Source organism: Oncorhynchus mykiss, chromosome 30 (assembly GCF_013265735.2).
Source record: "Oncorhynchus mykiss isolate Arlee chromosome 30, USDA_OmykA_1.1, whole genome shotgun sequence".
Classification (NCBI taxonomy): domain Eukaryota; kingdom Metazoa; phylum Chordata; class Actinopteri; order Salmoniformes; family Salmonidae; genus Oncorhynchus; species Oncorhynchus mykiss.
The window spans coordinates 13,636,090-13,650,819 of NC_050570.1; the positions used below are offsets into that span (position 1 = coordinate 13,636,090).

Consider the following 14,730-nt stretch of genomic DNA (forward strand, 5'->3'; position numbering starts at 1 on the left):
GTCATTGAATGTTGTAGCATTAAGATTTCCCTTCACTGGAACTAAGGGGCCGAGCCCGAATCATGAAAAACAGCCACAGACCATTATTCCTCATCCACCAAACTTTACAGTTGGCACTATGCATTGGGGCAGGTTGCGTTCTTCTGGCATCCGCCGAACCCAGATTCGTCCGTCAGACTGCCAGATGGTGACTCCAGAGAACGCGTTTCCACTGCAATGGCGGCTAGCTTTACACCCCTCCAGCCAATGCTTGGTATTGCGCATAGTGATCTTAGGCTTGTGTGAAGCTGCTCAGTCATGGACACCCATTTCATGAAGCTCCCGACAAACATTTATTTTGCTGACGTTGCTGCCAGAGGCAGTTTTGAACTCGGTAGAAAGTGTTATAACCGAGGATGGATGATTTTTACGCGCTACACGCTTCAGCACTTGGCGGTCCCCTTCTGTGAGCTTGTGTGGCCTAGCACTTTGCAGCTGAGCCGTTGTTGCTCCTAGACGTTTCCACTACACATAACAGCACTTACAGTTGACCAGGGGAGCTCTAGCGGGGCAGAAATGTGACGAGCTGACTTGTTGGAAAGGTGGCATCCTATGACGGTGCCACATTGAAAGACACTGAGCTCTTCAGTAAGGCCATTCTACTGCCAATGTTTGTCTATGGAGATTGCATGGCTGTGCTCGATTTTATACACCTGTCAGCAACGAGTGTGGCTGAAATAGTCGAATCCGCAAATTTGAAGGGATGTCCACATACGTTTGTGTATATATAGTATACTTGCCTGCATGTGTGTGTGAGCCATCATAAAATTCGAGTAAATTGCATAATTACTAGGTTAGATGATATAAGAGGAGGTTAGATGATGTTAGATGAGGTTAGATATGTTTAGATGAGGTTAGATGATATTAGATGAGGTTAGATGATATTAGATGATATAAGATGAGGTTAGATGATGTTAGATGATATAAGATGAGGTTAGATGATGTTAGATAGGTTTAGATGGTACTTTTATTGTCTGTTATTCACAGAAATTGCATTGCGTCAAAAGAGATCCACAACACAAAGAGAGACATTATATAGGCATAACATCAGACAATCAATAGCTAATTACCATTTTAACAAGACAATTAAGTAACCATCGGGTGAAATTAAGCATTGGTATCTCACAACACAGAACTCTGCAGAAGTATCAACAAGCACAGAGCTACTGTGAAAGCCTGGTAGATGTGTTCAGAGTCTCACCCTTCCCAGACACAATTTACCTGTATCGCACGCATCAAATCAAATCAAATCCAATTTGATTTGTCATGTGCCGAATACGACAAGTGTAGACCTTACTGTGAAATGCTTACTTACAAGCCCTTAACCAACAATGCAGTTATAAAGAAATAGAGAAAATATTTACTAAATTAACGAAAATAAAAAAATGTAATCAAAAAATACCTCAAGACAATGACTTAATAATAACGAGGCTAAGTACAGGGGGTACCGGAACCGAGTCAATGTGCAGGGGTGCAAGATATTCGAGGTCATTTGTAAAGTGACTATGCATTTGTGGTGTAAATTACTCAAGTAAAAATACTTTAAAGTACTTCTGAAGTAGTTTTTGGGGTATCCGTAATTTACTTTACTATTTATATTTTTGACTACTTTTACTTTTATTCACTATATTCAGAAAGGAAATGTACTTTTTACTCCGTACATTTTCCTTGTCAACCAAAAGTACTCGTTACATTGTGAATGTTTAGCAGGACAGAACATCCCTGGTCATCCCTTCTGCCTCTGATCTGGTGGACTCACTAAACACACATGCTTGGTTTGTAAATTATGTTGGAATGTTGGAGAGTGTGCCTCTGGCTATCGGTATATTTAAAAAATAAGAAAATGGTGCCGTCTGCTTAGCTTAATAAAAGGAATTTTAAATGATTTTACTTTTGATACTTAAGTATATTTTAGCAATTACATTTACTTTTGACACTTAAGTATATTTAAAACCAAATACTTTTAGACTTTTACCCAAGCAGTATTTTACTGAGTGACTTTTACTTTTACTTGAGTCATTTTCTATGAAGGTATCTTTACTTTTACTCAAGTATGACAATTGGGTACCTTTTCCACCACTGCTATGCTTAGATAATAAACACGCTAGCCCGTCAGTGGTACCACAGTGTGCATTTTTTCATGCAAACAGCAGCAGCTTGGTGCTAACTGTGCAAACTGCATAGAGGTTAACTGAAGGCCTGATTGATTTCCTGTCACACTATAATGCCCAACACCATATCCACCCAGCCTCTCAATAGTCTCTCACAGACGGACACAGTAAATTAGGCTTCAGGGTTTTTGCAGAGTCCATGTTTTCCTCTCTCAACTGACCTGTGTGTATGTTCTATTTTTAGCCATTGGGGTGCAGATGTCCTTGGAGATGCTGGAGAAGAGGCTATGGACCATTGCCTTTCAGGTGAGGGAGCAACACACACACAGACACAGACACACAGACACACACAGCCAGCTCCCCAACAACATACCACACTACTGACACAAATCCATCTCTGGCTCAGTTGGTAAGAGCATGGCAATGTCAAGGTCACAGGATCAGTTCTTGTGCAGGGAGCACATACACACAATGTGTGACGTCACTACAGATGTAGGATCTTAATTTGAGCCAGTTTGCTACCGCAGGAAAATAATCCTGTAGCAACAGGAAATGTGAACTAGTATGTGGATTATAACTAATGGACATTTTTGTAGGGTTCGGTACGTTTTTCGTAAAGTAACGTCTGAAATGATCAGCAGCAAATTATCCTACATCCTGTATGTATATTTAGGACTATCTGCTAAGTGGTAATAGCTTATCATCTCTCTGTCTCTTTGTCTTTCTCCTGGTCTACCTCTGTCTCTCACGTCCACTCACAGCCCGCTGACACAGACGTACGTAAACAGTGACCTTTTTATTTTCTGTTGATACAGTACATGAACTCCTCTCTAGAGTGTAGAAGTTATCACACCATATTGACTGGCTGTTGAACCAGTCATGTTTATGTTGTTGTTATGGTGGTTAATATGTTCCAAATCCAGATACAGCTATCAGTCACATGATTCAAGTGAATGGTGGTCCACCTTATTCAATACCTTGACCTTTATGTCTGTCTGTCTGTCTGTCTGTCTGTCTGTCTGTCTGTCTGTCTGTCTGTCTGTCTGTCTGTCTGTCTGTCTGTCTGTCTGTCTGTCTGTCTGTCTGTCTGTCTGTCTGTCTGTCTGTCTGTCTGTCTGTCTGTCTGTCTGTCTGTCTGTCTGTCTGTCTGTCTGTCTGTCTGTCTGTCTGTCTGTCTGTCTGTCTGTCTGTCTGTCTGTCTGTCTGTCTGTCTGTCTGTCTGTCTGTCTGTCTGTCTGTCTGTCCAGTGTACTGACGTGGAAGGTGTCTGCCCTCTCAGCTGCCAGAGCACTGTAAGTACTGAGCCTGTTCTGCAGTGTTTGAGTCAGTTCCCATTGAATTCATGAATGTCAATATCATCATTGAATAAGTGCCATTACAACTAATGTCCTGTCTCTTATTCCTCCAGGATGTCAACTGTTTCCTTGTGGACAGCAACGGCTTCATCATAGTCTCTAAAGAGAGGTCAGAGGTAAGGGTCTGACAGCATGACCACCCAGTGACCCGAACAGATCAAACCAATCCATTCAGCTAACACCACCATGATACACCAGTTGACAACTCTTATGTAACCCACATCTAGTCTAGTACATCGTACATGCTTTGTTATGTAATGAATGATAACTGTGGAACCGTTTGATAAGCAGATCAGCAGACCAAGGGAGGGATCATTTATATAATCACTATCTGGTCGGCTTGACCATGTAAAAACACGTAAGGTCAGGTGGTCGCATCTTAACACATTTCTTAGAGGGCATGTTCAGCGCAGGTGTCTCCATAACAACGATTGATAGATAGATAGATAGATAGATAGATAGATAGATAGATAGATAGATAGATAGATAGATAGATAGATAGATAGATAGATAGATAGATAGATAGATAGATAGATGCGGTGGCAGAGAGGGGGGGGTGGAAGAGAGAGGGGGGAGAAGAAAAAGAAAGAACAGCCTCCATGAGCACAGCCTGCCCATAGAGTCCAGTCATCACAGGCAAACCTGGCTGCCCAGAGAGGACGGGCTGTGCTCACTCTGCCCCCGGGGAGAGGTAGAGACAGAGCTGCATTTCCCATTACACTGTGTCAAAGACTCAGACCTCAAAGCTCATCAATAAGCTAAGGACCCTGGGACTAAACCCCTCCCTCTGCAACTGGATCCTGGATGTCCTGACGGGCCACCCCTAGGTGGTAAGGGTAGGTAACAACACATCCGCCACACTGATCCTCAACACTGATCCTCAGGGGTGCGTGCTCAGCCCCCTCTTGTACTACCTGTTCACTCATGACTGCATGGCCAGGCACGACTCCAACACCATCATTAAATTTACCGATGACACAACAGTGGGAGGCCTGATCACCGACAACGACGAGACATCCTATAGGGAGGAGGTCAGAGACCTGGCCGTGTGGTGCCAGGACAACAACCTCTCCCTCAACAATGAGACATCCTATAGGGAGGAGGTCAGAGACCTGGCCGTGTGGTGCCAGGACAACAACCTCTCCCTCAACGATGAGACATCCTATAAGGAGGAGGTCAGAGACCTGGCTATGTGGTGCCAGGACAACAACCTCTCCCCCAAAGTGATCAAGACAAAGGTGATTATTGTGGAATACGGGAAAAAGAGGACCGAGCATGCCCCCATTCTATCGACGGGGCTGCAGTGGAGCAGGTTGTGAGCTTCAAGTTCCTTGGTGTCCACATCATCAACAAACTAACATGGTCCAAGCACACCAAGACAGTTGTGAAGAGGGCAAGAAAAAACCTATTCCCCCTCAAGAGGCTGAAAAGATTTGGCATGGGTCCTCAGATCCTCAAAAGGTTCTACAGCTGCACCATCGAGAGGCATCACTGCCTGGTATGGTAACTGCTCAACCTCTGACCGCAAGGCACTACAGAGGGTAGTATGAACGTCCCAGCATAGGACCTCTATACCAGGTGGTGTCAGAGGAATGCCCTAAAAATTGTCAAAGACTCCAGCCACCCTAGTCATAGACTGTTCTCTCTGCTACTGCATGGCAAGCGGTACCGTAGCACCAAGTCTAGTTCCAAGAGGCTTCTAAACCGCTTCTACCCCTAAGCCATAAGACTCCTGAACATCTAATCAAATGGCTACCCAGACTATTTTCAGCCAATATGTGCAGTTTTGTCAGCCAATTGTGTGTAATCCAGCCACAACCTGAGGGACAGCCAGTGAAAACTACAATGTAACAATAGTTTTTAGCGTTGTGTTTTGTCTTTCATACCATGCCATGTGGCTTCTCAGCCATGTTACAATTAGCCTACTGACATTACTTTCATGTAATATTATTCTCATGACAATTGCTGTAGTTGCTGTTAATGTTAATATCACTTCCACTGCCACTACACCTGTTATTAGTATTACTTTATAACTGTTAGTCCAACCATTTTTTTGTACCTTTATTTTGACAGGGAGTCATGCTGAGACCAAGGTCTCTTTTACAGATGAACCCTGTAATTACAATATATATATATATATATATATATATCAATACACTACGAAAAGCAAAACAGAGGAAAAAAAACACAATCGTAGAAAACAAACACATTATTCAGAGTAAAGGTCCTCAATCAGCCATCTGAATTGCCATAGAGGCACTTCATACAGTATGTGTACTTTGACAATGTAATTAATTTAACTTGCCATGTCAATAAAGTCTGTTGAATTGAACTGAATTGAGAGAGAAGAGGACACTATGAGGCAGTAAGTAACAGACCAAAACAACACCTGGAGCACTCATAGGACCCTTATGGTCCTAATCCCTCTTACAGGAATTAGCAGAGAACTGGCTGATTAACTGGAGCTAAAGACAGTAAGCAGCCACCTTATCACTAACTGGGGCTAAAGACAGTAAGCAGCCACCATATCACTAACTGGGGCTAAAGACAGTAAGCAGCCACCTTATCACTAACTGGGGCTAAAGACAGTAAGCAGCCACCTTATCACTAACTGGAGCTAAAGACAGTAAGCAGCCACCTTATCACTAACTGGAGCTAAAGGTACCAAGCAGCCCACGCCACCTTAACTTGACTTCACTGTAGAGGGAGGACTGGACTAACCGTATTACTGAGAATTAGTGGGGTGGAATGGACAAGGGCCATGGCAGTGTTCATAACATGAGTGTTCATAGCATAACAGTGTGGTGGGTATTGGGCCCTTAAATCTTAGAATGCACTTGTAGACTATGACCGTGGGGGGCTATAAGACCCTATTATGCTACACATTATAGTGGGTAGTCAGTGTGGAATCTTATATCATGCATGTACCCGGGGATTACCATGGCCTACTAAAACCCCTTTGATAAAAACGACTGCAGATTAAATTAATCATTTCCTGCAGTCAAATGACCAAATCACAATATGTTGGTCTCATGGGTGGAATGTTATTAATATTTGTCATAATTTCATAATGAAAAAAAATATATATTTGGGGTTAAGGAGGAGTGTGGGCTGGAGGTGAGTGAAACAAACACACACACACCATCTTGTTCAGCCTGTCAGTGTATACGTCAGATTCCTACTGCATCACTGCCAGTCCCGATTAAATAAAACATTTACTGACATCAAGACTACTCAGGCCAAACCAAGGATGCACATATTTAAATTTTCCCTCTTAATTCAATATGTTTATGTCTCAGTAAGGAACTAAAGCAAACCTTAGTAAGCAGATATTATGATAAAGTGCTACACCGTAACATTTTAGCTGAGGTTAGGACTTTGACAAAGTTTTGTGGGAACACCAAGTGCTCCCCCTTTTTATTCAGAGAGAGGGATTGGGCTAAGGCAGAGCTCTGTAAATATTTAATCATTCAGGAAACGGCAGGAGTACAGTGCTGCCTTCGAGAAATGGGTCATAACCAACTTCCTTAGAATTTCTGATGTGCATAGCTTGTACTAGAGTGTGACTAAGCAGAAACAAAGTCTAGATGCTGACAACACAACATGTAGTATGTTGGTAATAGATTTGATGGAGGACACACTGCTGTTTTGGTTCGGCATTAGATTCCTGTCCTAGGGTGGATGCATTGCCTGCCAAGTTTCGCACCGAAACGTTGTTGCGTTTTTATTTCACTGCATTTCTTTCAGGTAAATAGAGCATCAAGTTCCATCCCGGGCTCTGGCTTCAGGGACCAGAGCTCACACTCGGCAAACACACACAAACACACACAGACACACACAGACACACACACACACACAGACACAGACACAGACACACACACACACACACACACTCACACAGACACACAGAGACAGACACTCGGCAAACACTGTATCTCTTAAAAAGCCACAGGGAAATTCGTCTCCTTCCCTTCTCCCTGAGATTGAAATAAAGTGTCAGCCGCAGTTAGAGAGAAACGGGAAGAGGAGGGAGGATGACTTGGAAACTTGGACAGTGTGGCTTAAACAAAGTGACCTTGAATAATTCAGAGTACAGGGATGTGCTACAGTAAGAGAAGACAGATAGAGGGGAGTGTATACTGTACTGTATATGAGGTTAACCTTTCTGTCATGTTAAATAAGATGTGACACTCATTCACAGACAACAGTATCACCCTGTGAAGTGTAAAACGACTAACATAGAGTACATGATAGTAACAGGTAAATACATGGAGGTACAGAATACTGTAAGGAGCAAGAGGGTATCTTACGTTTAGCCTCTTGTGGCTGTGTCTAATTGATGGTGTTGCTATGGGAGTTTGTGCTAGGTCATGCAGATTTGAAGCAGGTACTGAAGGCTATTATTGGTGTTACACAATCTCCCTCTGGCTCCATCTCTCTGACGCTAAAGAGATCCCTTGTAGAGTCAGAAGGCTCTGTAGACCTAGATGATGTCATCTCTGAATATAACCCCCTCCTGTCATCGTCTCTACAGGTCGGACGTTTCTTTGGGGAAGTGGACGGGTCTGTGATGGCAGCGTTGATTAAGTCGGGCATGTACAAGAAGTAAGAGGAGCTACATTACGATGGATATATTATACCGTTGATTGATCCTATTGTGCAAGGTTATGTAATCCCTAACTTCGTAGACCCTTTCCTGCAGTCAAATGTATTAATATTCTTCAGAATTTCATAATTAATCAACTTTCTTTACCGCTGAAAATCTGGTGTTTCTACGTCAAACAGTTTGCTATATTTCAGTCTTCAGGGATGTATATAAAGTGTCATATTAGGATGCAAACTCAACATTGAATATATTTCAACTCTATATGTGACATGGTACACATGTCTTATTTTCATTAAGCCCATAACCATGTGTGTGAGGTGTGCACATTTTTGTTTCAAAGTAGATTTGTTTAAGACTACCAAGAAACACTCTGTGTGACCCTGAATTAGCCCAGTGCAGTAAAAGGCTAATCGTTGTGTGTCCAACAGGGTGTCGTTGTATGACTACCAGGGAATGTGCAGATCAGGACACAGTCATTCCAGTAGTGCTCGCCCTCTGCTCAGCGTGAGTCATGTTTGTCAATATTTCTTAACCCTGAAGAATTCACCATTTGCTGAAACATTTGTTATGTGCTGCCTGCTGGTTGTATAATATAATTACTTAACAGATGCTCTCTTCTTGTTCTCTTTCACTTGGGTTACCTATGTTTTATTCTCTTTCATTTTTCTCTCTCTCTCTTTCTCTTTCTCTCTCTCTCTCTCTCGCTCCCTCTTTCTCTGTATCTCTCTCTCTCTCTGTATCTCTCTCTGTGTATCTCTCTTTCTCTCGCTCCCTCTTTCTCTTTCTCTGTATCTCTCTTTCTCTCTCACTCTCTCTCTCTGTATCTTTCTTTCTCTCTCTCTGTATCTCTCTCTCTGTATCTCTCTTTCTGTATCCCTCTCTCTGTATCTCTCTCTCTCTCGCTCCCTCTTTCGCTCTCTCTTTCTCTCTCTCTCTCTCTCTCTCTCTCCCTCTTTCGTTGTCTCTCTCTCTCTCTCTCTCTCTCTCGCTCCCTCTTTCGCTCTCTCTCTCTCTCTCTCTCTGTATCTTTCTTTCTCTCTCTCTTTCTCTCGCTCCCTCTTTCTCTTTCTCTGTATCTCTCTTTCTCTCTCACTCTCTCTCTCTGTATCTTTCTTTCTCTCTCTCTGTATCTCTCTCTCTGTATCTCTCTTTCTGTATCCCTCTCTCTGTATCTCTCTCTCTCCCTCTCTCTGTATCTCTCTTTCTCTCGCTCCCTCTTTCGCTCTCTCTCTCTCTCTCTCTCTCTCTCTCTCTCTCTCTGTATCTTTCTTTCTCTCTCTCTTTCTCTCGCTCCCTCTTTCTCTTTCTCTGTATCTCTCTTTCTCTCTCACTCTCTCTCTCTGTATCTTTCTTTCTCTCTCTCTGTATCTCTCTCTCTGTATCTCTCTTTCTGTATCCCTCTCTCTGTATCTCTCTCTCTCCCTCTCTCTGTATCTCTCTCTCTCTCGCTCCCTCTTTCGCTCTCTCTCTCTCTCTCTCTCTCTCTCTCTCACTCTCTCTCTCTATCTCACTCTGTATCTCACTCTATCTCTCTCTCTCACTCTGTATCTCACTCTGTATCTCTCTCTCTCTCTCTCTCTCTCTCTCTCTCTCTCTCTCTCTCTCACTCTGTATCTCACTCTGTATCTCACTCTGTATCTCACTCTGTATCTCACTCTGTATCTCTATCTCTCCTTCCTGTAGCCTTTCTATGGCCTTGCTGCAGTGATTAAATGGTTCTTCTCTCACATGTTGATGTAAGTGTGAGATGCACTTTTCAGGCTGAGTTTATGAAAAATGGTCTGTATATGCTGTTTGTCATCACTCTAGTGTAATGCTGTTTTGAACTGAACTGAATTTTTTTTGATACTTCATTTTCTCTCCCAACAACTCTGCTTCTGTACAGGTTCTTACTGGAGTTCAACTTCTGTGGGCTGTGGCACTCGGATTACGTTGTAGACGGTAAATGCTCTCAATACTTTATGTGACAAAGGCCATTGCAAAGAGGTTTGGATACATACTTGTGGAGGTAGAGTCCTACACCAACTTCAAATAAAATCTAAATTGATTGGTTGCATACACAGATTTACAGATGTTATCACAGGTGCAGCAAAATGCTCCACCAGTGCAGCAATACCTGGTAATATGAAATAAAACAATACACACATAATCCTGAAAAATAAGAAAGTAAGAAATATCAGAAGGAGCAGTCAGAGACTGGAATATAAATATATATATACAAATAATGGTGTAAATAGACAGTATGGACAGTATATGAATAGAGAAGGTGTGTACAGCAGTAGTTATATAGGATGAGACTTGACTAGAGTACATTATACACATATGAAGTGGGTAAAACAGTATGTAAACATTATTAATGTGACCAGTGTTCAATGACTCTGTCCATGGGGCAGCAGTCTCGAAGGTGCAGGGGAGAGTACCAGGTGGTAGCCGGGTAGTAGCAGTGACTATGTCCATGGGGCAGCAGTCTCGAAGGTGCAGGGGAGAGTACCAGGTGGTAGCCAGGTAGTAGCAGTGACTATGTCCATGGGGCAGCAGTCTCGAAGGTGCAGGGGAGAGTACCAGGTGGTAGCCGGGTAGTAGCAGTGACTATGTCCATGGGGCAGCAGTCTCGAAGGTGCAGGGGAGAGTACCAGGTGGTAGCCGGGTAGTAGCAGTGACTATGTCCATGGGGCAGCAGTCTCGAAGGTGCAGGGGAGAGTACCAGGTGGTAGCCGGGTAGTAGCAGTGACTATGTCCATGGGGCAGCAGTCTCGAAGGTGCAGGGGAGAGTACCAGGTGGTAGCCGGGTAGTAGCAGTGACTATGTCCATGGGGCAGCAGTCTCGAAGGTGCAGGGGAGAGTACCAGGTGGTAGCCGGGTAGTAGCAGTGACTATGTCCATGGGGCAGCAGTCTCGAAGGTGCAGGGGAGAGTACCAGGTGGTAGCCGGGTAGTAGCAGTGACTATGTCCATGGGGCAGCAGTCTCGAAGGTGCAGGGGAGAGTACCAGGTGGTAGCCGGGTAGTAGCAGTGACTATGTCCATGGGGCAGCAGTCTCGAAGGTGCAGGGGAGAGTACCAGGTGGTAGCCGGGTAGTAGCAGTGACTATGTCCATGGGGCAGCAGTCTCGAAGGTGCAGGGCAGAGTACCAGGTGGTAGCCGGGTAGTAGCAGTGACTAAGGCTAGTGGTGACTGTATAACAGTCTGAATACATGTTTGTGCTTTCATATACATTTGATGAATCATCCTGCCATTTTCATACCATGTCTCGTGGTTCACAATAAATGTTCATACCATATCTCGTGGTTCACAATTCATTTTCATACCATATCTCGTGGTTCACAATTCATTTTCATACCATATCTTGTGGTTCACAATTCATTTTCTCTTCATCCAATTGCTTTCTCCCAACCATTTCTCTCATCCAACTGCTTTCTCCCAACCATTTTGTCCCCCATGGCTATCGTTTGTCTGTATGCCAATCCCATTGACATGTTCATCTCCATGGTGCATGGTGCCCCTCCATCTCCTATCCTCTCCACCTGGATTCCTAACACAGCCAAGGCTGGCTACCATACATGTGAGTAGAGCTCCACAGCTCTCGGATGGGTGCCTACTTCTGGGTAGGGTGTGGGTGTGGGTGTGGGTGTGGGTGTGGGTGTGGGTGTGTGTGTGTGTGTGTGTGTGTGTGTGTGTGTGTGTGTGTGTGTGTGTGTGTGTGTGTGTGTGTGTGTGTGTGTGTGTGTGTGTGTGTGTGTGTGTGTGTGTGTGTGTGTGTGTGTGTGTGTGTGTGTGTGTGTGTGTGTGTGTGTGTGTGTGTGTGTGTGTGTCTCTGTGTGTGTGTGTGTGTGTGTGTGTGTGTGTGTAAGTAGGCTATGCGCGTCTTTGAAACAAACTACTTTATCCTCATTAGCCCATAAAGCAAAGAGGACGGACGCGTTGCAGCCCTGTGACACAGAGTACCCTGGCTTCATGTTAGACAACTCCATCAAAGAGACCAACAGCCTCCTCAAATGTGGACGCTGTCAGAAGTAAGAAACCTCCTCAGTCAACTCCACAGTGGTGGCGTCATCTTGTGGCCATGATACCTACCTGCAATTGTCTGAACTGCATTTTGACAACATATTTTTTCAATGTATCCACAATGTATTGATAGCTGAATGTGTTGTGTTCCATAATGGAATGTTAAATGAATGTGTTGTGTTCCATAATGGAATGTTAAATGAATGCGTTGTGTTCCATAATGGAATGTTAAATGAATGTGTTGTGTTCCAGAATGGAATGTTAAATGAATGTGTTGTGTTCCAGAATGGAATGTTAAATGAATGTGTTGTGTTCCATAATGGAATGTTAAATGAATGTGTTGTGTTCCATAATGGAATGTTAAATGAATGTGTTGTGTTCCATAATGGAATGTTAAATGAATGTGTTGTGTTCCATAATGGAATGTTAAATGAATGTGTTGTGTTCCATAATGGAATGTTAAATGAATGTGTTGTGTTCCAGAATGGAATGTTAAATGAATGTGTTGTGTTCCAGAATGGAATGTTAAATGAATGTGTTGTGTTCCAGAATGTTTGGAGTGATGTTACACAGAGATACTAAAAATACAATTAAGTGTTACCTTAAATTACTATATAATTCTATGTAATGTTAACTTAATATTTTGTGTGGCAGGATGTTTGTGGTGCAGGCAGTCCCTGACAGTAACCTGGTGTTGATGGTGGTTCAGGCGGACTGTGACTGCTCCCGGCAGTACTCCTCCATCACTCTGGAGCCCAAAGAGGTCAAATACAACGCATCAGTCAAGTGTAACAGGATGAAATCTCAGAAAGTCCGGCGGCGCCCAAAGTCCTGCCATGCCTACCATCCTAAGGTCAGCCATCCTCCTCCTCTCTTTTTAACTGGTGGTATAATGGCATAATATTGACTTCATTACAGTTGCATTGCAGGCATGTTGAAATTGAAAGAGAGAAGTGTTTGTTCAATTTAAATTGAATTCAAGTCCTACAGATAAATAGTCGAAGTAGAATGTTGTGTCAATCAATATAAAGCAGTAGAGGTGAAGTCACAGCAGTTTCCATGATGTTTTGTGTTAATATTGAAATGGTCTTCTTGATGATTGTAGGAAAATGCCAAGGACTGTGGAGGAGCGTCAGAGATCAGCCTATCGGTGGCGCTCTTCTTGGCTTCTCTGGCTACCTCATTGGCCCTGCGCAGATGGACTTAACCAGGCTCCATCTCTCTTATGGCCTGTGGTTCTCAGATGGACATGAGAATGTAGACTAAACAATCTTAACATTCCGTTTTGTACATTTTCTAAAAGACCTATAACTACGTAAATAACCTACTAACACAGTAGTTCAAGTCAACTCTGGAGTAACAATAAAAGGGCTATTTTCTCATAAGACTCCTTTTCCCACACCGATAGAGAAAGAAACTAACCAGTCCTAACAAATACCTCAATTTCTTTTGTACGAGCCATGGGGTATGAGTTTGTGGACATGTGAATCGAAGGGAGAGACTGTTATTTTCATGGAGACACTGACATGGTAGAATGATTTCAGCCCTCTACTGGGCAATCCATCTTAGTGCAGACTGAAGGACAACCACCCTGACAACCTCACTCAGCTGGAGAACTGTTGCCCTAATATGTCCATCAACAGGAAAATAGAAACATTTTCTCATATCTCATTTTTATACACAGTAACATTAAGATGTACTGTATTGATACTGTTGTTTTTTTGTATGTTGAAATGAACTACCGTACCAAAACTTTGTGCTACAAAAGAGGAAGGAATATTCATCTCTAATTTATAAGCAATAATGTATGTCGTGACACTGGTGATTTGAATGGAACATGCTGGTGACAATTCCCGCAGAACTGAGGTGAGATCTAGTACAGTTTATGATTACTGGTACGCATGAAGCTTTATGAAATAATTGTCAGGGGGAGGAGACTGTTAACAATAACCTACTGTCAAATGTGTATCAGAACATTACATTGTTTCTGTCTTATTCCCAACCCCGCTGGACACAGGTCTCAATACAATCCGTATCGCTGTAGTCCAGCGCTCCGATTGAGCTGACATATGCAGCCTCCTCAAAAGTGGGAACATTTCCTTTAAATTTAAATTGCGCTATAGCGACAAATTATGGCAATACGGATTGAATTTAGCCCATACTTACATGAGAAGCTGAGAGCAGCACAGGATCATCCAGAGCAGCATTATCAAATCAAACCCATTTTATTGGTCACATACACGTGTTTAGAAGATGTTACGGCGGGTGTAGCGAAATGCTTGTTTCTTGCGCCAAAATGAGGGGTTAAGTGCCTTGCTCAAGGGCACAACAGCAGTAGATGGCACCAGAGATTTTGATGCCAGCAACCCTCTGGCCCAGTTCTTCCCTGTAAAATGACTACAAGCTCACTGTTGGTAAACATTATGATGTATTTCAATATGTGAATCATCGAAACGATCTGCATATAGTAGCTAGGACCACATATGAGATACCATAGGTGCTTTGAGACATTGAGGAATATTACAATATAGTATCTTTTTCATTGTTGTCCCCTATAAGAGCTAGACCAATAAGAAACTGATACAGAAGGACATTTTCTGTGACATGTGCAAATG

General features: G+C 43.1%; 1 protein-coding gene across 1 annotated transcript in view; it reads left to right on the plus strand.

Moving 5' to 3' along the window:
* The window catches only part of LOC110522741 (voltage-dependent calcium channel subunit alpha-2/delta-4-like), a 68,011-nt gene extending 53,373 nt beyond the window's left edge, over positions 1–14,638 (plus strand). Inside the window, exons 24-35 of the mRNA XM_036968581.1 lie at positions 2,395–2,456; positions 2,912–2,926; positions 3,398–3,442; positions 3,559–3,621; positions 8,040–8,110; positions 8,540–8,615; positions 9,795–9,847; positions 9,997–10,052; positions 11,652–11,672; positions 12,006–12,123; positions 12,770–12,968; positions 13,221–14,638. Of these exons, the coding sequence (XP_036824476.1) occupies positions 2,395–2,456; positions 2,912–2,926; positions 3,398–3,442; positions 3,559–3,621; positions 8,040–8,110; positions 8,540–8,615; positions 9,795–9,847; positions 9,997–10,052; positions 11,652–11,672; positions 12,006–12,123; positions 12,770–12,968; positions 13,221–13,322 (881 nt within the window). The 3' untranslated portion in view covers positions 13,323–14,638. The remainder of the gene's footprint in view (positions 1–2,394; positions 2,457–2,911; positions 2,927–3,397; positions 3,443–3,558; positions 3,622–8,039; positions 8,111–8,539; positions 8,616–9,794; positions 9,848–9,996; positions 10,053–11,651; positions 11,673–12,005; positions 12,124–12,769; positions 12,969–13,220) is intronic.
* The last annotated feature ends 92 nt before the right edge of the window (positions 14,639–14,730 follow it).